Source organism: Nanorana parkeri, unplaced genomic scaffold (assembly GCF_000935625.1).
Source record: "Nanorana parkeri isolate BGI_ZX_2015 unplaced genomic scaffold, ASM93562v1 scaffold897, whole genome shotgun sequence".
Classification (NCBI taxonomy): domain Eukaryota; kingdom Metazoa; phylum Chordata; class Amphibia; order Anura; family Dicroglossidae; genus Nanorana; species Nanorana parkeri.
In genome coordinates, this window is record NW_017307165.1 from 25801 (window position 1) to 47782 (window position 21982).

General features: G+C 50.6%; 1 protein-coding gene across 1 annotated transcript in view; it reads left to right on the forward strand.

Annotated features, from left to right (window-relative positions):
• The first annotated feature begins 226 nt into the window (after positions 1 to 226).
• The window catches only part of THBS3 (thrombospondin 3), a 24592-nt gene continuing 2836 nt past the window's right edge, over positions 227 to 21982 (forward strand). The window contains exons 1-19 of the mRNA XM_018565872.1: positions 227 to 433; positions 1642 to 1898; positions 6554 to 6656; positions 7111 to 7137; positions 7245 to 7327; positions 8242 to 8293; positions 8592 to 8740; positions 10632 to 10772; positions 10896 to 10982; positions 11059 to 11205; positions 11362 to 11472; positions 11701 to 11808; positions 11973 to 12132; positions 13038 to 13156; positions 13313 to 13365; positions 14060 to 14253; positions 16183 to 16361; positions 18158 to 18206; positions 19469 to 19665. Coding sequence (XP_018421374.1) covers positions 262 to 433; positions 1642 to 1898; positions 6554 to 6656; positions 7111 to 7137; positions 7245 to 7327; positions 8242 to 8293; positions 8592 to 8740; positions 10632 to 10772; positions 10896 to 10982; positions 11059 to 11205; positions 11362 to 11472; positions 11701 to 11808; positions 11973 to 12132; positions 13038 to 13156; positions 13313 to 13365; positions 14060 to 14253; positions 16183 to 16361; positions 18158 to 18206; positions 19469 to 19665 — 2388 coding nt within the window. The 5' untranslated portion in view covers positions 227 to 261. The remainder of the gene's footprint in view (positions 434 to 1641; positions 1899 to 6553; positions 6657 to 7110; positions 7138 to 7244; positions 7328 to 8241; positions 8294 to 8591; positions 8741 to 10631; positions 10773 to 10895; positions 10983 to 11058; positions 11206 to 11361; positions 11473 to 11700; positions 11809 to 11972; positions 12133 to 13037; positions 13157 to 13312; positions 13366 to 14059; positions 14254 to 16182; positions 16362 to 18157; positions 18207 to 19468; positions 19666 to 21982) is intronic.

Here is a 21982-nt window from a genome sequence, read left to right on the forward strand (position 1 = left end):
TTACATTGTGTTTATAATCTATTTGTTTACATTGTATTTATTTATATTTCATTATTTACATTGTATTTATTTATATCTATTTATGTACATTGTATAAATGTATATTATTTACATTGCCTTTATTTACATTGTATTTTATTTTTCATGGTATTTTTTTCCATTGCATTTATTTATGATACATTTTTATGATACACCATTTGAAGTTTTTGACTTCCCCTCCCTGCAGTGATTGACCTGCTGACGGTCAGCGAGTCGCGTCACATGGCCAGCGCGGTGGAGAAGATCCGATCGGAGATGCTGACGGTGAATGATATTTATTTCCTGTCCACATTTCGGCTCCCTGCCAAGGCCGGGGGGGTCTTATTCGGCTTTTATTCCAAGAAAGACAACACAAAGTGGCTGGAGGCTTCCATTGTCGGCAAAGTCAATAAAGGTGAGCCGGCACTGTACCCAGGAGCTAGCAATCTATGGTCATAGCAAGACAAGGGAGGTCTGGTGTCAGGAGCTAGCAATCTATGGTCATAGCAAGACAGGGGAGGTCTGGTGTCAGGAGCTAGCAATCTATGGTCATAGCAGGACAGGGGAGGTCTGGTCTCAGGAGCTAGAAATCTTTGGTCATAGCAAGACAGGGGAGGTCTGGTCTCAGGAGCTAGCAATCTATGGTCATAGCAAGACAGGGGAGGTCTGGTCTCAGGAGCTAGAAATCTATGGTCATAGCAAGACAGGGGAGGTCTGGTCTCAGGAGCTAGCAATCTGTAGTCATAGCAAGACAGGGGAGGTCTGGTCTCAGGAGCTAGCAATCTGTGGTCATAGCAAGACAGGGGAGGTCTGGTCTCAGGAGCTAGCAATCTGTGGTCATAGCAGGACAGTGGAGGTCTGGTCTCAGGAGCTAGCAATCTATGGTCATAGCAGGACAGGGGAGGTCTGGTGTCAGAAGCTAGCAATCCATGGTCATAGCAGGACAGGGGAGGTCTGGTCTCAGGAGCTAGCAATCTATGGTCATAGCAGGACAGGGGAGGTCTGGTGTCAGGAGCTAGCAATCTATGGTCATAGCAGGACAGGGGAGGTCTGGTGTCAGGAGCTAGCAATCTATGGTCATAGCAGGACAGGGGAGGTCTGGTCTCAGGAGCTAGCAATCTATGGTCATAGCAAGACAGGGGAGGTCTGGTCTCAGGAGCTAGCAATCTATAGCAAGACAGGGGAGGGCTGGTCTCAGGAGCTAGCAATCTGTGGTCATAGCAAGACAGGGGAGGTCTGGTCTCAGGAGCTAGCAATCTATGGTCATAGCAAGACAGGGGAGGTCTGGTCTCAGGAGCTAGCAATCTATGGTCATAGCAAGACAGGGGAGGTCTGGTCTCAGGAGCTAGCAATCTGTGGTCATAGCAAGACGGGAGGTCTGGTCTCAGGAGCTAGCAATCTATGGTCATAGCAAGACAGGGGAGGTCTGTTCTCAGGAGCTAGCAATCTATGGTCATAGCAAGACAAGGAGGGTCTGTCCTGAGGAGCTTGCACTCTAATGGTCATAGTAACATAAGGATGGAGGAAAGGATAGTCTAGTTCTTAAGGAGAGGAATGGCTTGTCTGAAGAGCTAGCAGTCTATTTCCCACAGTGAGGGATGTAACCAGTTATGTATCTTTCAGTTCTGGTTCGCTACATGCGTGAAGACTCCAAGGTCCACTCGGTCAGCCTACAGAACGCCAACCTGTCCGACGGGAACACGCACACGGTGATCCTGCGGATTAGCGGCCTCCGCGGAGACACGGTCACTCTGGAGCTCTATGTGGACTGTAAGCAGGTGGACAGCAGCCTTGGCCTGCCAGAAATGATGGTTATCCCACAATTCGAGGTGGAGTCCGGGGAGATCCGCTCAGGACACAAGGCCTACCAGAGGCTGCAGGTACGGAGTGCCACAAGGGGGAGGGGAGATATTTACATGTACATATACCCTAAACTAGACGCCCACAATTATTGTCAATGTCCGCCTCCTCATTGTGATTCAGTGGGAGGTGTCGTGTCAGTGCCCACCCTCCTCATCAGAAGTCAGTGGGAGGTGTGATGTGTCTGTGCCCGCCCATCTCATTGGGATTCAGTGGGAGGTGTGATGCATCTATGCCCGCCCTCCTCATTAGAAGTCAGTGGGAGGTGTGATGTGTCTATGCCCGCCCTCCTCATTAGAAGTCAGTGGGAGGTGTGATGTGTCTATGCCCGCCCTCCTCCATTAGAAGTCAGTAGGCGGTGTGATGTATCAGTGCCACGCCCTCCTCATTGGGAGTCAGTGGGAGGTGTAATGTATCAGTGCCCAGCCCTCCTCATTAGAAGTGAGTGGGAGGTGGCATGTGTCTGTGCCCGCCCACCTCATTGTGATTCAGTGGGAGTGTAACAGACTCACCTCGCCGCAAGCACTACGGCCGCCTCAGCGTGTCTTCTGGGTCCAGAGGCGTCTCTTTGCTACACAACGGCCACGTCAGAGTCCGCTCGTAGCTCCGCCCCCTGCTCGTCACTCACAATGAGAATCAGCTGGGTTCGTTTGTTCAGGGTTCTAACGTTGTGATTCATTGAGCAACTAACCTGAATGAATACACATCTCTGCATGTTGGATTGCTGCTTAACACTGTACCTGGAAGACAACCTTCACCCAGGCTCCTCCAGCACCACCAGACTGCTGTGTCCTAGGATATTACAAGTTTATTCCTCCAACTCATAAACCGCAAGTAACCCAGGGACTGCAATTATCTTACATTGAATTGTGTTGGTTGTATGACCGTGCAGCATCCAAACTGAGGAACTGTCTGTATGCTATTTTATGCTAGGTTGTGCTTCCTGATATACACTTATAGCGCTAATTGCTGTGCCTAATACACTCCCCACCTCCATTGCTCAGGGTTGTTGGGTAGTGTTCAGGAAACTACAAAATCATCACACCCCAATGACAATAATTGGACTTTTCATTTGTTTTACTTACTGCTTGTGAGAGGAGCCTGCATGAGTAATTAGTGCTTTACTTTCCCGTTGTCCTGTGGTGTATGATGTGTATTGAGGCTCCGACTTCACTCACTACTACATAGAGTGTTACTGAGAACCTCCCCACTGAGCCACATCCTACAACCTACCGCAACCGTATAGATCCGCAGCTGAGATCCATCACACATCCACGCACAGTTGCTCGACTGTTACAGGGAGGTGTGATGTGTCTGTGCCCACCCTCCTCATTGGGAGTCAGTGGGAGGTGTGATGTGTCTGTGCCCACCCTCCTCATTGGGAGTCAGTGGGAGGTGTGATGTGTCTGTGCCCGCCCTCCTCATTGGGAGTCAGTGGGAGGTGTGATGTGTCTGTGCCCACCCTCCTCATTGGGAGTCAGTGGGAGGTGTGATGTGTCTGTGCCCACCCTCCTCATTGGGAGTCAGTGGGAGGTGTGATGTGTCTGTGCCCGTCCTCCTCATTGGGAGTCAGTGGGAGGTGTGATGTGTCTGTGCCCACCCTCCTCATTGTGATTCCGTCTTCTCATTGAAAGTCAGTGGTGGGGGTGTAATGTGTCTGTTCCCACCCCCCTCATTAGAAGTCAGTGGGAGGTGTAATGTGTCTGTGCCCATCCTCCTCATTGGGAGTCAGTGGAAGGTGTGATGTGTCTATGCCCGCCCTCCTCCATTAGAAGTCAGTGGGAGGGGTGATGTGTCTGTGCCTGCCCTCCTCCATTAGAAGTCAGTGGGAGGGGTGATGTGTCTGTGCCTGCCCTCCTCCATTAGAAGTCAGTGGGAGGGGTGATGTGTCTGTGCCTGCCCTCCTCCATTAGAAGTCAGTGGGAGGGGTGATGTGTCTGTGCCTGCCCTCCTCCATTAGAAGTCAGTGGGAGGGGTGATGTGTCTGTGCCTGCCCTCCTCCATTAGAAGTCAGTGGGAGGGGTGATGTGTCTGTGCCTGCCCTCCTCCATTAGAAGTCAGTGGGAGGGGTGATGTGTCTGTGCCTGCCCTCCTCCATTAGAAGTCAGTGGGAGGGGTGATGTGTCTGTGCCTGCCCTCCTCCATTAGAAGTCAGTGGGAGGGGTGATGTGTCTGTGCCTGCCCTCCTCCATTAGAAGTCAGTGGGAGGGGTGATGTGTCTGTGCCTGCCCTCCTCCATTAGAAGTCAGTGGGAGGGGTGATGTGTCTGTGCCTGCCCTCCTCCATTAGAAGTCAGTGGGAGGGGTGATGTGTCTGTGCCTGCCCTCCTCCATTAGAAGTCAGTGGGAGGGGTGATGTGTCTGTGCCTGCCCTCCTCCATTAGAAGTCAGTGGGAGGGGTGATGTGTCTGTGCCTGCCCTCCTCCATTAGAAGTCAGTGGGAGGGGTGATGTGTCTGTGCCTGCCCTCCTCCATTAGAAGTCAGTGGGAGGGGTGATGTGTCTGTGCCTGCCCTCCTCCATTAGAAGTCAGTGGGAGGGGTGATGTGTCTGTGCCTGCCCTCCTCCATTAGAAGTCAGTGGGAGGGGTGATGTGTCTGTGCCTGCCCTCCTCCATTAGAAGTCAGTGGGAGGGGTGATGTGTCTGTGCCTGCCCTCCTCCATTAGAAGTCAGTGGGAGGGGTGATGTGTCTGTGCCTGCCCTCCTCCATTAGAAGTCAGTGGGAGGGGTGATGTGTCTGTGCCTGCCCTCCTCCATTAGAAGTCAGTGGGAGGGGTGATGTGTCTGTGCCTGCCCTCCTCCATTAGAAGTCAGTGGGAGGGGTGATGTGTCTGTGCCTGCCCTCCTCCATTAGAAGTCAGTGGGAGGGGTGATGTGTCTGTGCCTGCCCTCCTCCATTAGAAGTCAGTGGGAGGGGTGATGTGTCTGTGCCTGCCCTCCTCCATTAGAAGTCAGTGGGAGGGGTGATGTGTCTGTGCCTGCCCTCCTCCATTAGAAGTCAGTGGGAGGGGTGATGTGTCTGTGCCTGCCCTCCTCCATTAGAAGTCAGTGGGAGGGGTGATGTGTCTGTGCCTGCCCTCCTCCATTAGAAGTCAGTGGGAGGGGTGATGTGTCTGTGCCTGCCCTCCTCCATTAGAAGTCAGTGGGAGGGGTGATGTGTCTGTGCCTGCCCTCCTCCATTAGAAGTCAGTGGGAGGGGTGATGTGTCTGTGCCTGCCCTCCTCCATTAGAAGTCAGTGGGAGGGGTGATGTGTCTGTGCCTGCCCTCCTCCATTAGAAGTCAGTGGGAGGGGTGATGTGTCTGTGCCTGCCCTCCTCCATTAGAAGTCAGTGGGAGGGGTGATGTGTCTGTGCCTGCCCTCCTCCATTAGAAGTCAGTGGGAGGGGTGATGTGTCTGTGCCTGCCCTCCTCCATTAGAAGTCAGTGGGAGGGGTGATGTGTCTGTGCCTGCCCTCCTCCATTAGAAGTCAGTGGGAGGGGTGATGTGTCTGTGCCTGCCCTCCTCCATTAGAAGTCAGTGGGAGGGGTGATGTGTCTGTGCCTGCCCTCCTCCATTAGAAGTCAGTGGGAGGGGTGATGTGTCTGTGCCTGCCCTCCTCCATTAGAAGTCAGTGGGAGGGGTGATGTGTCTGTGCCTGCCCTCCTCCATTAGAAGTCAGTGGGAGGGGTGATGTGTCTGTGCCTGCCCTCCTCCATTAGAAGTCAGTGGGAGGGGTGATGTGTCTGTGCCTGCCCTCCTCCATTAGAAGTCAGTGGGAGGGGTGATGTGTCTGTGCCTGCCCTCCTCCATTAGAAGTCAGTGGGAGGGGTGATGTGTCTGTGCCTGCCCTCCTCCATTAGAAGTCAGTGGGAGGGGTGATGTGTCTGTGCCTGCCCTCCTCCATTAGAAGTCAGTGGGAGGGGTGATGTGTCTGTGCCTGCCCTCCTCCATTAGAAGTCAGTGGGAGGGGTGATGTGTCTGTGCCTGCCCTCCTCCATTAGAAGTCAGTGGGAGGGGTGATGTGTCTGTGCCTGCCCTCCTCCATTAGAAGTCAGTGGGAGGGGTGATGTGTCTGTGCCCGCCCTCCTCATTGGGATTCAGTGGGAGGTGTGATGTGTCTGTGCCTGCCCTCCTCCATTAGAAGTCAGTGGGAGGTGTGATGTGTCTATGCCCGCCCTCCTCATTGGAAGTCAGTGGGAGGTGTGATGTATCAGTGCCCCGCCCTCCTCATTGGGAGTCAGTGGAAGGTGTCATGTGTCTGTGCCCGCCCTCCTCATTGGGATTCCGTCTTCTCATTGAATGTCAGTGGTGGGGGTGTAATGTGTCTGTTCCCACCCCCCTCATTAGAAGTCAGTGGGAGGTGTCATGTGTTTGTGCCCGCCCTTCTCATTGGGAGTCAGTGGGAGGTGTGATGTGTCTGTGCCCGCCCTTCTCATTGGGAGTCAGTGGGAGGTGTGATGTGTCTGTGCCCGTCCTCCTCATTGGTAGTCAGTGGTGGGGGTGTAATGTGTCTGTTCCCACCCTCCTCATTGGAAGTCAGTGGGAGGTGTCACGTGTCTGTGCCCGCCCTCCTCATTGGGAGCCCTTGGAAAGTGTGATGTGTCTGTTCCCACCCCTATCGCCTGAGGCCCAGCCTGCCAGGATCCTGGAGCCCATTGAAGGTCAGTGTGATGATACTTTTCTCATTCTGTTTAGGGGTCTGTGGAGTCGATGAAGATGGTTCTCGGGGGGTCTATGGGCAGAGTGGGGGCTCTGAGTGAATGTCCCTTCCAGGATGATGAGTCCATCCACAACACAGGTAGGTGGGTGATGTGATCATGGTGACATAACTTGGTTTTGGGGGGCCAGTGAAGGGTCATTAGTATATTCCTACTTTTGTATGTTACATGAATAGCTTCAGCCAGGAATGACAGCTGCCGGTGGCAAGATACCGCAGACGTCAGCTGAATGTAAATACAGCACGTAGTGGGCTGGTGCAATAGCCAGCCGGCTATCGGCCATTTCAAATTGCAATAGCCAATAGCTGGCTGGCTATTGCACCCGCCCACTGCTTGCTGTGCCCTCCTCCTAGCATGGAGGAGAGAGCTAGGGGATCCAACCAACTAATCGATAATGAGAATAATTGAGAACTATTCTCATAACAATTATTATCGCTTAATCGATTAGTTGGTTGCAGCCCTAGCTATAAGATTTGATTGAACATCATGTAAGATTGTCCATCTGACACGTATGTGTTTTCTCTCCCCTGACAGTGAATGGAGTTGTCAATTCAATCCTCGGTAAGTCTGCTGTGTGTGTGTATGAATATATCTCACATACAAGAAGCCAGGGTGACTTTTCCATCAGACTTCCTGACTCTGTATCCATGTATTTCTCTGTTTCTCAGGTGAGCACACAAAGGCGCTGATCACACAGATGACTCTGTTCAATAAAGTGTTAGCAGAGCTTCGGGAGGACATCCGAGACCAGGTGAGAGGTTAGGGTACCAATGGGTTCACGGTGCCTGGGGACCAATGGGTTCACGGTGCCTGGGGACTAATGGGCGCATGGTGCCTGGGGACCAATGAGCGCATTGTGCCTGGGGACCAATGGGCGCATAGTGCCTGGAGACCAATGGGGGCATAGTGCCTGGAGACCAATGGGGGCATAGTGCCTGGGGACCAATGGGGGCATAGTGCCTGGGGACCAATGGGCGCATAGTGCCTGGGGACCAATGGGCGCATAGTGCCTGGGGACCAATGGGCGCATAGTGCCTGGGGACCAATGGACGCATAGTGCCTGGGGACCAATTGGTGCACATTACTTAGGGCCAATGGGCGCATAGTGCCTGGGGACCAATGGGTGCACCTTACTTGGGAACCAATAGTTGCATCGTGGCTGGGGCCAATGGGGGTGCACCATACTTAGGAAACAATGGGTGCAACTTACCTGGGGACCAATGGGTGCATCATACCTGGGGACCAATTGGTGCACCGTGCCTGTGGACCAATGGGTGCACCGTACTTGGGGCCAATGGGTGCATCGTACCTGGAGAGAAACTGGGTGCTCCTTGCCTGGGAACCAATAGGTGCATCATAGCTGAGGACCAATATGGTGCACCATATTTGGGGATCAATGGGTGCAGCATACCTGAGGACCAATGGGTGCACCATACCTGTGGACTAATAGGTGCATCATGCCTGGGGACACAGCTGTCCGCAGGGGATAACCCGCACCACCCAGAATAAGCTAAAAGTATCCATATAATGCCCATTGTAATGCTGGATAATTCAAAGAAACACATTTTAGATGTTTCCATCCAGTAATCCAACATTACACCACCATGAACACAAGCAACAATAAAGATGAATGGTTGGCTGTAACTCTTTTGTCTTTGTGGACAGGTGAAAGAGATGTCTCTGATCCGGAACACCATCATGGAGTGCCAAGTGTGTGGTAAGTACCTGGCATCATCACTTACCCATCCACATGATGACCTGATCTTCCCAGTTTGCACTGGGCATGTTGGAAGCTGCAGGGTCCCAGTGTACATGAACAGGTCCTCTTTCGTGTACTCAGGTCTGATTTGCACTTATATATTCGGCTCAGCATCCTTACTAGAGGGATGTCAGAGAAAGGAAATCATGCCGGGGTCCTCACACCTCAGGGGTCAGGGGACATCTGCAGTAGCCAGTCCCAGTGATGTGATGGGGAGGCACTGATAATATTATTCATGTTTCTTTATTCCATTCAGGCTTCCATGAGCATCGATCACGCTGCAACCCCAGCCCGTGCTTTCAGGGTGTGGACTGTATGGAGACATACGAATACCCCGGATACCGATGTGGGCCATGCCCGGCGGGATCACATGGCAATGGTAGCCACTGTGCTGACATAGATGAGGTAACCAAACATGGATTATTGTAGGATCTGTGTGACTCCATGTGACACTACATCTCCCTGTGACACTACCTTCCTATGTGACACTACCTCCCTATGTGACACTACCTTTCCACGTGGCACTACATCCCTGTGTGACACTACCTCCCTGTGTGACACTACCTTCCCATGTGACACTACCTCCCTGTGTGACACTACCTTCCCATGTGACATTACCTCCCTATGTGACACTACCTTTCCATGTGACACTACATCCCTGTGTGACACTACCTCCCTATGTGACACTACCTTTCCATGTGACACTACATCCCTGTGTGACACTACCTTTCCATGTGACACTACCTTTCCATGTGACACTACCTCCCCGTGTGACACTACCTCCCTGTGTGACACTACCTCCCTATGTGACACTACCTTCCCATGTGACACTACCTTCCCATGTGACACTACCTCCCCGTGTGACACTACCTCCCTATGTGACACTACCTTTCCATGTGACACTACCTTTCCATGTGACACTACCTTTCCATGTGACACTACCTCCCCGTGTGACACTACCTCCCCATGTGACACTACCTCCCCGTGTGACACTACCTCCCTGTGTGACACTACCTCCCTGTGTGACACTACCTCCCTATGTGACACTACCTTCCCATGTGACACTACCTTCCCATGTGACACTACCTCCCTATGTGACACTACCTTCCCATGTGACACTACCTTCCCATGTGACACTACCTCCCTATGTGACACTACCTTCCCATGTGATACTACCTTCCTATGTGACATTATCACTCTTTGGGACATATACCTCCACGTGTGATGCTATCAGCCTATGTGAACTATACCTACCCATGTGACGTATACCTCTCCATATAGCATATACCTCCCCATATGACACTATCACCCCATGTGACTTATACCTCCCCATATGACACTATCACCCCATGTGACTTATACCTCCCCATGTGACACTATTACCCCATGTGACATATACCTCCCAATGTGATACTATTACCCCATGTGATATATACCTCCCCATGTGACACTATCACCCCATGTGAGATATACCTCTCCCTGTGACACTACCTCCCCATGTGACTTATACCTTCCCATGTGACACTATCACCCTATGTGACATATACCTCCCCGTGTGACATTATCACCCCATGTGACTTATACCTCCTCATGTGACACTATTACCCCATGTGACTTATACCTCTCCCTGTGACACTACCTCCCCATGTGACTTATACCTTCCCATGTGACACTATCACCCTATGTGACATATACCTCCCCGTGTGACATTATCACCCCATGTGACTTATACCTCCTCATGTGACACTATTACCCCATGTGACTTATACCTCTCCCTGTGACACTACCTCCCCATGTGACTTATACCTTCCCATGTGACACTATTACCCCATGTGATATATACCTCCCCATGTGACACTATCTCCTAATGTGACATATACCTCCCCATGTGACACTATCACCCCATGTGACACTATCACCCCATGTGACACTATCACCCCATGTGACACTATCACCGCATGTGACTTATACCTCTCCATGTGACACTATTACCGCATGTGACTTATACCTCTCCATGTGACACTATCTCCTAATGTGACATATACCTCCCCATGTGACACTATCACCCCATGTGACACTATCACCCCATGTGACACTATTACCGCATGTGACTTATACCTCTCCATGTGACACTATTACCGCATGTGACTTATACCTCTCCATGTGACACTATCATCCCATGTGACACTATCATCCCATGTGACACTATCATCCCATGTGACACTATCATCCCATGTGACACTATCATCCCATGTGACATATACTTTCCCATGTGACGTCTTGTGTTCCTCCGCAGTGTGCTCACTCCAACCCGTGTTTCTCTGGTTCTAAATGCATTAACACCTCTCCTGGATTCCGCTGTGAAGCCTGTCCTCGTGGGTACAAAGGAAACTCAGTGTCAGGGGTGGGCATCGACTACGCCAAAGCCAGCAAGCAGGTAACAATGGGCTGGGATGTCATTATTCAACAGCCAGATTGTCGGAAGAGAGCCGCACAAGAGCTGTGGCTTCTGATGTGATAATGACCTTACAGTGTCACCAACCTTCCATCTCCCCTGCAGGTGTGCACTGACATTGATGAATGTAATGACGGGAATAACGGAGGATGTGCCGCCAACTCCATCTGCACCAACAGTGTGGTGAGCTCCCGCCCCGCCCCAATTATACCCCCTTCACCTGTCTTCTCTATTCATCTGCATCGCTCTCTTCTCCCTTCAGGGTTCTTACAAGTGTGGCGCCTGTAAGCCTGGCTTTGTGGGGAACCAATCTTTGGGTTGTGTGCCCAAAAAGTCCTGTATCAGCCCAGCTTTCAACCCCTGCCATCTGAACGCGCATTGCGTGTTTGAGAGGAATGGCGACATAACCTGTGCGGTAAGTCTTTCCGTTCTGATGTATCCTGATAAGATGTCCTCTCATGTCGTATTATCATCACCGACGCTCACCATGGGCATGTTGAAAGCTTTGCGTTGGCAGGCCCGGCCCCTATCTGTGTCACGCTAATACTATCGTGTTACTTCACCCTGACAGTGCAACGTTGGCTGGGCAGGCAACGGGTACACGTGCGGCCGAGACACCGACATAGACGGTTACCCCGATGAGCCGATGCCGTGTATAGATAACAACAAACACTGCCGACAGGTGAGATTGGTGACCGCTCCGCATTATGGAACAGATACATAACATTCCACAGATCAGTATATATACTTCATGTGTGTATGATATGATCCTGGATATCGCCCCAGTGAGATGAAGGGGCGTAGAGAACACAGAATTGAAGCTTTTAGCTTGTTTCTGTAGACTGAGGGGTCAATATGCTGCAATCAGCCGTTCACATATTATATATCCGTATCTTCTCTCCTTATACAGGATAACTGCAGGATGACCCCCAACTCTGGGCAGGAGGACGCAGATAACGATGGAATCGGAGATCAGTGTGATGAGGACGCGGACGGAGACGGAATTAAGAATGTTGAGGTCATTGTTCTTGTAGTGAAGTCCATGCTGGGTTAAGTTGGGGCCCCACATTGTCGCTGTGTTGTTGGAGGACCCAAACTGACCGATCGGGGTGAATCTTCCTCCATCTTATTCTCGTACAGTGAATTGTCACATCTGTGCTCATGTGTCATCTCCTCACACAGGATAACTGCAGACTCGTCCCCAACAAGGACCAACAGAATTCCGACACAGACTCCTACGGCGACGCCTGCGACAACTGTCCTAATGTCCCCAACAATGATCAGAAAGACACCGACGCCAACGGAGAGGGAGATGCCTGTGACAATGACATCGATGGTGACGGTGAGCACGGGCTGCGTCTATCCATTCCCTGCCCAGAAATACACTATATTGCCAAAAGTATTGGGACGCCGGCCTTTACACGCACATGAACTTTAATGGCATCCCAGTCTTAGTCTGTAGGGTTCAGTATTGAGTTGGCTCCGCCCTTTGCCGATATACCAGCTTCGACTCTTCTGGGAAGGCATCCACAAGGTTTATGAGTGTGTCTATGGGATGGGTTTCCAGACAGAGAAACGTGATTGGTCACTCCAGAGAACACGTCTCCACTTCTCTAGAGTCCAGTGGCGGCGTGCTTTACACCACGGCATCCCACGCTTTGCATTGCACTTGGTGATGTAAGGCTTGGATGCAGCTGCTCGGCCATGGAAACCCATTCCATGAAGCTCTCTACGCACTGTTGTTGTGCCAATCTGAAGGCCACACGAAGTTTGGAGGTCTGTAGCTATTGACTCTGCAGACAGTTGGCGACTTCTGCGCACTGTGCGCTTCAGCATGCATTGACCAAGCTCTGTCATTTTACATGGCCTACCACTTTGTGGCTGAGTTGCTGTTGTTCCCAGTTGCTTCCACTTTGTTATAATACCGCTAACAGGTGACCGCGGAATATTTAGTAGCAAGGAAATTTCACGGATGGACTTATTGCACAGGTGACAACCTATGCAATGTAGTCAATGAGCTCCTGAGAGCGACCCATTCTTTCACAAATGTTTGTAGAAGCGTCTGCATGCCGAGGTGCGCGATTTTATACACCTGTGGCCATGGAGGTGATTGGAACAGCTGAATCCAATGATTTGGAGTGGGGTCCCAATACTTTTGGTAATATAGTGTATACTGGCCATTGTGTGGAGTTATAGGCTGGGTTAGTGCAGAAGTTCAGGGTAAATACCAACTTTCTGTGTGTGCAGGGATCCCCAACGTGCTGGATAATTGCCCCAAAGTACCAAATCCTCTCCAGACGGACAGGGACCTGGACGGGGTGGGTGACGCCTGTGACAGCTGCCCGGAGACCAGCAACCCGACGCAGGTAAGAACAGCTCAAAAGTGTTTTTGTGCTTCAAGCTATATCTAAAATGTGTGGTCATGTGATATTTGGTGCTCCAGATGGGATGATTGGCAGGTACAGACCACTATAATAATTCCCTATTATCTGAGTCTCTGACACCTCCTGTCCTTCCTCCAGACAGATGCCGACAGTGACCTGGTGGGCGACATGTGTGACACCAACCAGGACAAGTAAGACGCTTCCTTTATTCCATTGCGATGAGGTCATCAGTCTGCTGCAGGCATGAGAAAGCATGTCCTCAGTCGCCCTGTGATCAGACTGTGCATTCTAACTTTGTACCAAGTCACCAGGTGAGAGGCTGCAGTAGGGGTTGATCTGTGTCAGACATTTGTGAACAAAAGCTGCACAGGCATCAGGATTTACATAGCTGTGTCATCTCTGAGCTGGCATCTCAGTCCAGTAAGCATCTGATAAATATATGGGATGACAGGTCCTCTGTAATGTGTAGCTGGTATTGGTGAAGGATAAGATGGTTGGTGGAAATGGGGGATGGGTGCGGAGGGCCAGGACTCACAGTAAGAATATTTTATTTTATTACCCTGAGGGGAAATGTAATCTGATTGGCTGCTACTGAATGTGATCAGGGCCGGGCCGAGGGGTAGGCAGAAGAGGCAACTGCCTTGGGCACTTCAGCAGGAGGGGGCAAAAAAGGCAGGATCTGCAACCTCTCTTGCTGGTGTAGTTCACATCCTATGACAGTAGGGGGCGCACTATGGTCCTGCTGAAGACTAACACTGAATGTGATGTGTAATTCAGAGAGCTGATTGGTGGTCCCTGGTTGAGCCACGATTGGCTGTTCAATCAGAGGGGCTGACCCTGAATTGTGGATGATTGGCGGCAGATGTGATAATTGTCTTTCTCCAGGGATGGTGACGGTCACCAGGACACCAAGGACAACTGCCCCGAAATCCCCAACAGCTCCCAGCTGGACTCCGACAATGACGGTTTGGGCGACGAGTGCGACCAGGACGATGACAACGATGGCATCCCCGATTACATCCCACCGGGGCCCGACAACTGCCGTCTGATCCATAACCCCAACCAGAAGGACACGGACGGTATGGCAGCCAATCTTCTTGCACGGTGTGATGCTGAAGGATGGGGATGAGGGTCACTTTATGTAATGCCACCTCCAAACTACACCAGATTTCACCATATTGGAGGCATTAGGCTTGTAACTCAGCACCACACAGGTGACCTCCACCAAAATTCACACACAACCTCCGCCCTCCATCCCACTCAGGAACATGGAATGTGCTGCTCCTAAGCCCAGATTGGGTCACCCTCTGAACAGACCCCCAGGCAGGAGCTCGTCTTATGCCCCACAAGCTGCACAAGTCCAGGAGATAAGAAAGCTGGCGACACTACGAAAGAACTTTATTGATCTGGACAATTGAACAGAGTCCCCACCTCTGTAAATCTTATTCAGATCAATAAAGTTGTCAGTGTTGAGTCCTATGGCTTGCCACAGCCTCAGCTCTGACTCTCCTCTATGTACCTCCAGCATCAGCTCTGACTCTCCTCTATGTACCTCCAGCATCAGCTCTGACTCTCCTCTGTGTATCTCCAGCCTCAGCTCTGACTCTCCTCTGTGTATCTCCAGCCTCAGCTCTGACTCTCCTCTGTGTATCTCCGGCCTCATCTATGACTCTCCTCTCTGTATTTCCGGCCTCAGCTCTGACTCTCCTCTCTGTATCTCTGGCCTCAGCTCTGACTCTCCTCTGTGTATCTCTAGCCTCAGCTCTGACTCTCCTCCTGTGTATCTCCGGCCTCAGCTCTGACTCTCCTCCTGTGTATCTCCGGCCTCAGCTCTGACTCTCCTCCTGTGTATCTCCGGCCTCAGCTCTGACTCTCCTCCTGTGTATCTCCGGCCTCAGCTCTGACTCTCCTCCTGTGTATCTCCGGCCTCAGCTCTGACTCTCCTCCTGTGTATCTCCGGCCTCAGCTCTGACTCTCCTCCTGTGTATCTCCGGCCTCAGCTCTGACTCTCCTCCTGTGTATCTCCGGCCTCAGCTCTGACTCTCCTCCTGTGTATCTCCGGCCTCAGCTCTGACTCTCCTCCTGTGTATCTCCGGCCTCAGCTCTGACTCTCCTCTGTGTATCTCTGGCCTCAGCTCTGACTCTCCTCCTGTGTATCTCCGGCCTCAGCTCCGACTCTCCTCTGTGTATCTGCAACCTCGGGCTCCGACTCTCCTCTGTGTATCTGCAGCCTCGGCTCTGACTCTTCTCCCTCCTTTGTTTTTCAGTTCTGGACTCTTCCCTAATGGCTGATCCATCAGAGAGTTGGGTATAACATTTTCCCATAATCCCCCTCTGCGCTCTGCAGTGTATGGTGTGAACGTACCCCATATCAGACTAGTGATCCTCTCATCACCATTGAGATCTCTATATAGAACACTGACCTTCTGCTATGGTGTCGCTCATCACTGGCTGAATTGCTGCACTAGACTCCGGGATCCCCAAAATGCCACCATTAGATACGGGTGTCCCCAGAATGCCACCATTAGACATGGGTGTCCCCAGAATGCCACCATTAATCCTGGGTGTCCCTAGATTACCATTAAGGTTGGGTGCTCCTAGAATGCCACCATTAGACTGTGGCATCCCCAAATTGCTGCCATTAGATACGGGTGTCCCCAGAATGCCACCATTAGACCCGGGTGTCCCCAGAATGCCCCCATTAGACCTAGGTGTCCCCAGAATGCCCCCATTAGACCTAGGTGTCCCCAGAATGCCACCATTAGACCTGGGTGTCCCCAGAATGCCACCATTAGTCCTTGGTGTCCCTAGATTACCATTAAAGTTGGGTGCTCCCAGAATGCCACTATTTGACCCAAGCATTCCTAGAATGTTGGCATTAGACCCAGGCAATCCCCGGAATGCTGCCGTTAGACCCAGGCATCAACCGAGAATGCGCCATGAGCTCTGGGCATACCCTGCGCTGGCCCCATGGTGACACAAAGTGACATCAAGTGTTCTTTTCACAGGTGACGGTGTCGGTGATGTGTGTGAAGTGGATTTCGATAATGACTCTGTGGCCGACAACTATGACGTCTGTCCTGAGAGTGCAGAGGTGACACTCACTGACTTTAGAGCATACCAGACGGTCATCCTGGATCCAGAGGGGGACGCGCAGATAGACCCCAACTGGGTGGTGCTGAATCAGGTGAGGTGTGCCAGGAGTAGCTGCTGAGGTCATCTCGGTTATAATTTGGCCTCCGTAGAAAGTGATTTGCGCTCCTGCACATCCACCAATCTGGTTGAGTCTTTCATTCTCCAGCCACCATGATCCAATGCATGCTTAAATCTGATTGGTGGTTGTGACAGTTCCTGCTTAAGACAAATCGTACATCAGGTTGCTTGCTTATACTGCTGCACGGAGCTGTGACTGCAAAATAACTGCAGTAACCCATAGCAACATTCAAATCATCTTAACACTGAAAGGTAAATTCTGATTGGTTGCTGGGAGTCCCTGCAGTCTGTACATTGTTCTTTAATGGTATACCTGTCATTGCTGGCTACCTGTCCGATAACAGACCAACTGCGGCCAAGGCTTATAACCTGTATCATTGTCCCCTATGTGGAGATTTCTCATCACTTCCTGTCTGGGTGACATCCTTTGTAAGGAGGAGTGATGGGTCTTAGCAGGACAGGAATGAGGAGAGTCATTTTAGTTCCATTGAGGACCAATGCTTGAAATTAAGTTACCAAGGGTCATACTGCCGCCTAAAGGAGAAATATACACTAGGCAGATGAAGAAACTGGAGGCCAGCCCCCTAGGAGCTAAAACCCCTCCCATGCACTTCCTGCTCAATTTCGCTTAGTGTCCTCAGGTGGGGGGATGCTTCTCTTTTGCTATTTCAGTGTTTACCTTGAGGCCACAGCTACTTTCCGACAGTTGGATTCCTTGTTTGCTATTCTGGAAACGCAAAAGCAGGGTTTCCTTGTGTCCAGTTCCACTTTTTTTTAATGGTGAGTCATTGTGCAGATCTTGTCTATTGAGCACCACAGGTTTTAGATTAGGTTTCCAAGGGTTATACTGCCACCTAAGGGATAAATTAACACTATGGAGATGAAGAAACTGTAGGCCAGCCTCCTAGGAGAGGAAACCCCTCATGCGCTTCCTGAGGATTGGGGGGATGCATTGAGCATGTGCAGGGAAGCAGGTCCATAACATTTACAGCCCATGCAAAAATGAACACACATGCGCTTGTGCAGGGAAGCTCAACACAGGTGCTCGTGTATTAATTTTTGCCTGGGCTGTGAATGTTATGGACCCGCTTCCCCGCAATTGCCGGTTACATTTCTGAACCTGATCAGCGACTCTTAGCTTGCGCATTCAGCTGACGCCCCCCGGAATTGACGCAGGGGTCTAGATTTCTAACAGGTCCAGGATTATACCAGAATCCTGGTAGAATCCTGCGGCTCAGTTCCTAACAGGCCACTGACCAGTATCGGTCTGCAGCCCGGAGGTTGGGGACCCCTGCATTGAGGGACACAGGTCCCTCCCTTCAATGTTATGTTGTCTCCCTGTGGACTGCATTCTACAACTGAGCAGGAAGTGCGTGGAAGGGGTTACAGCTCCTAGAGGGCTGGCCTCCTTTCTTCATGTGCCTAGTGTTTTCCATGTGCCTAGTGTCCATTTCTCCTGTAGGTGGCAGTATAATCTAGGTTGCTTGATTATCATCAAGCTGTGTCCCTTAATGGACTCCAAAAGAAAAGGATTTTACAGTGAGTACAAAAATCCTATAATAACCAATAACAAACCATCTTGTGCCTGAGGTTGAGTTTTAGTCTCGGCACTCCAGCTGTTGTGAAATTACAAATCCCATCATCCCTCATGCCTGTGGCTGTCAGAGGAACGCAGTGGGATTTGTAGTTCCACAACAGCTTGAGCGCCCATGATGCATACCCCTTGTTTAGTGCTATATACTAATCGTATTTCTTTTGGTGTCCCCGCAGGGAATGGAGATTGTACAAACAATGAACAGCGACCCCGGACTGGCGGTTGGTGTGTATCGTCTTCCCGTCACATAAATGTTGTTTCATCAACTTTTCTCTTTAATCGAAAAAAAACTCCATCCGAAAATGTGCTGTCCTGTCATGGCCAGGTCAAGGGGTAGGCAGAAGAGGCAGCCATCTTGGAAGCTTTAGCGGAAGGGGACTTAAAGGCAGGACCTGCACCCTTTGCTGCTGAAGTAGTCCACAGCTCAGTGGGGATGGGGGGATACTTTGGTCTTTATACCTTGAGAACGACTTGAGTTTCAATCAAGGCTGAATTTCCCACAAAGCCAACCATGGCCTGGCCTCGGGGCAACAGGGTGTAGAGGGGCAGCAGGGGTATGGAATTCCTATTGCCTGATGCCCAGGACATGATGTTCCAGGCGCCGGGTGGGTAGTTGTTTTCTACATTTAGCCCTGCTTTGGGCAAGCAGGGCTAAATGTAGAGCGGGGAAACCGCTGCTTGTTTTGTACAAGTGATCTCTGTGGTGTCCCCGAGATAGCTTGTATGCAGCCTGCAGGTCTGCCATCCTCCATGGGAGGCGGGGGTGTTTGGGGAGTAGGGGGTGCATTGAGGAACCTGGCCTTGGGGCAGCAGAGAGAGGAAATCCGGCCCTGGTCCTAATGGACCTTGTCCTGCCAAGTCCTGTTCTCATTGCCCCTGGGATGGTATGTTGACAGTTTAAGTATCATAAAATCATATCTGATGGGACTTTTTCATTTTACACACTTGTTGCTCCCTATCATCATGGAAATATTATATGGATGTCTGTATGTCAGATAGTACAGTCTGTGTCCTGCTGAATGACTGATGAGATCAGCTGTAGGATGAGCTGTATAGGGAGATAGAAACTATAAAGTGAAGTCACTGAGCAGATGCTGAGAAAAAAATGGCTGCCGATGTCCCCTCACTTCCTGAATGTCGGGGGTTGTCACTAAAGCAGGAAGTGAGATAACGGGCACACAGACATTTATAGAACCTGAGAATGGATCTTACCCTTCATATAAAAGCGGACATTCACTCACTTAAAATGAGTTCCCATAGTCAGTTTTTGTAGTATTGAATTGCTATAGTGAGAGAAATACCCCGGTTGTCATTGCTGACCTCCCTCTAAAAAAGGACAGGTGTCCGGCTGTCATACTGGTCCAATGGCTTCAGTGCTATGAGTGCCGGGAGAAAAGGGTCTGTAAAACGGATGCAGTGTTCTGTGACCGAGATGTCCCTTCCTCCTCATTGGCCGGTCTCTGACAATGGTTCTCCTCTCCCTCCAGGGTACACGGCATTTAATGGCGTGGACTTCGAGGGGACCTTCCATGTGAACACCGTCACGGATGACGATTACGCCGGATTTATTTTCAGCTACCAGGACAGCGCCAGCTTTTATGTCGTCATGTGGAAACAGACAGAGCAAACCTACTGGCAGGCCACCCCGTTCCGTGCCGTGGCAGAGCCAGGCCTACAGCTAAAGGTGAGCAAGCCGAGCACTGTTCACTGGGGCATTATGGGTACTTTGTACTGCAAGCATGGTCCAATCTCCTGGGGTATTATGGGTACTGTGTACTGCAAGTATGGTCCGATACCCCTGGGGCATTATGGGTTCTATGTATAATGGCAGCAATGATCTGATCCCCTGGTGCATTATTGGCAGTGTGCACTGCAACCATGGTCTGATCCTCTGGGGCATTATAGGTACCCTGTATAATGGCAGCTATGCTCTGATCCCCTGGGGCATTATGGGTATTGTGTACTGCAACAACGGGCATTATGGGTATTCTGTATAACTAGTCTGGTCTGATACCCTGCAGCATTATGGGTTCTGTATATAGTGACAGCCATGGTCTGATCCCCTGGGGTATTATGGGTATTGTGTAAAACTACAGCCATGGCCTGATCCCCTGGGGCATTATGGGTATTGTGTACTGTAACCATGGGCATTATGGGTATACATTATGTGTGTAATGGCAGCTTTGATCTGATCCCCGGGGGCATTGTGGGTATTCTGTATAACTAGTTTGGCCTGATACCCTGCAGCATTATGGGTACTCTATATAGGGAAAGCCAGGGTCTGATCCCCTGGGGCATTATGGGTATTGTGTGCTGCAACTATGGTCTGATCCACTTGGGGCATTATGGGTACTGTGCATAGTGACAGCCATGATCTGATCCCCTTGGGGCATTATGGGGTATTGTGTAAAGCTACAGCCATGGCCTGATCCCTTAGGGCATTATGGGTATTGTATACTGCAAGCATGGTCTGATCCCCCGGGCCATTATTGGTACTGGTATATAGTGACAGCCATGGTCCAATCTCCGGGGCCCTTATGGGTACTGAATATAGTGACAGCCATGGTCCAATCCCCCGGGCCCATATAGGTACTATATATAGTGACAGACATGGTCCAATCCCCCGGGCCATTATTACTACTGTATACAGTGACAGCCATGTTCCGATCCCCCGGGCCCTTATGGGCACTGTATATAGTGACAGCCATTGTCCGATCCCCTGGGCCCTTTTGGGTACTGTATATAGTGACAGCCATGGTCCGATCCCCCGGGCCCTTATGGGTACTGTATATAGTGACAGCCATGGTCCGATCCGCCGGGCCATTATGGGTACTATATATAGTGACAGCCATAGTCCAATCCCCCGGGCCCTTATTACTACTGTATACAGTGACAGCCATGCTCCGATCCCCCGGGCCCTTATGGGCACTGTATATAGTGATAGCCATGGTCTGACCCCCTTGGGGCATTATGTTTACTGTGTATATATAAAAACATTCATTAGGTTGACTCAAAGCCCCCGCTCAGTTCGGAGTCCACAGTATACTAAATGCAATGACTGCACAAACCTGTCTGATGGACTCAACAAACCACTTCCAAAATAAACCAACAGATCCAAAGAAAACGTTTTATATAACCGCCGTGTGTGTCACTGAGTACAAACATTTTTATTGTTTAATTTCCTCATTACAAACCATGGTAAACAGATCAATCAAATCCCACCACCGAACCCCAATTCCTACAGAGACCTGATCCCCCCCCAATGAATATAACATACGTATCACATAAATGTTCCGTCCATTGTTCTAGATATATGTCCTGGGATATATTAGTGGGGTGAGCTCCACTTAATGAGTTCAAATAGGTTCTCTCCAAATGTTCTTTTATCCACAAAGAAATATATTTGAGGATTCCACTAGATTTATTCCACACGTATCCCAAAAGTATTTTTTAAAATCTGGATTTATATCTAGATGAATGGAACTTTAATGTGATGATATTGTTATGCTCAGTGGGAATTGGGGTCCAAAAAAGGGGTACTGTGTATAGCTATAACTATGGTTTAGTCCCCTGGCGCATTATGGGTAAAACTATGGCCATGGTCTGATCCCTTGGGGCAGTATGGCTACTGTGTATGGGGTCTTTTTCTCAGGGGGTCTGTTGGCTGGGTCTGTGGCCTCCCCAAATAATCCCCCTCTCCTAATAATGCCACTCACCCAATAACCCCCCACCTCATAATCCCCCTTCCCCAATAATGCCCCTCACCCAATAACCCCCCTCAGCTCATAATCCCCCTCACCCAATAATTCTCCCCCACTAATAATCCCCCTTACCCAATAATCCTCTTCCCCTAGTAATGTCCCTCACCCAATAATGCCCCTCACCCAATCATCCTCCCCCCTTAATAATACCCGTCACCCAATAATAATTGCCCCTCACCCAATTATAATCCCCCCCCTAATAATCCCCCCCCCCAATAATCCTCCTTCCCTAATAATCCC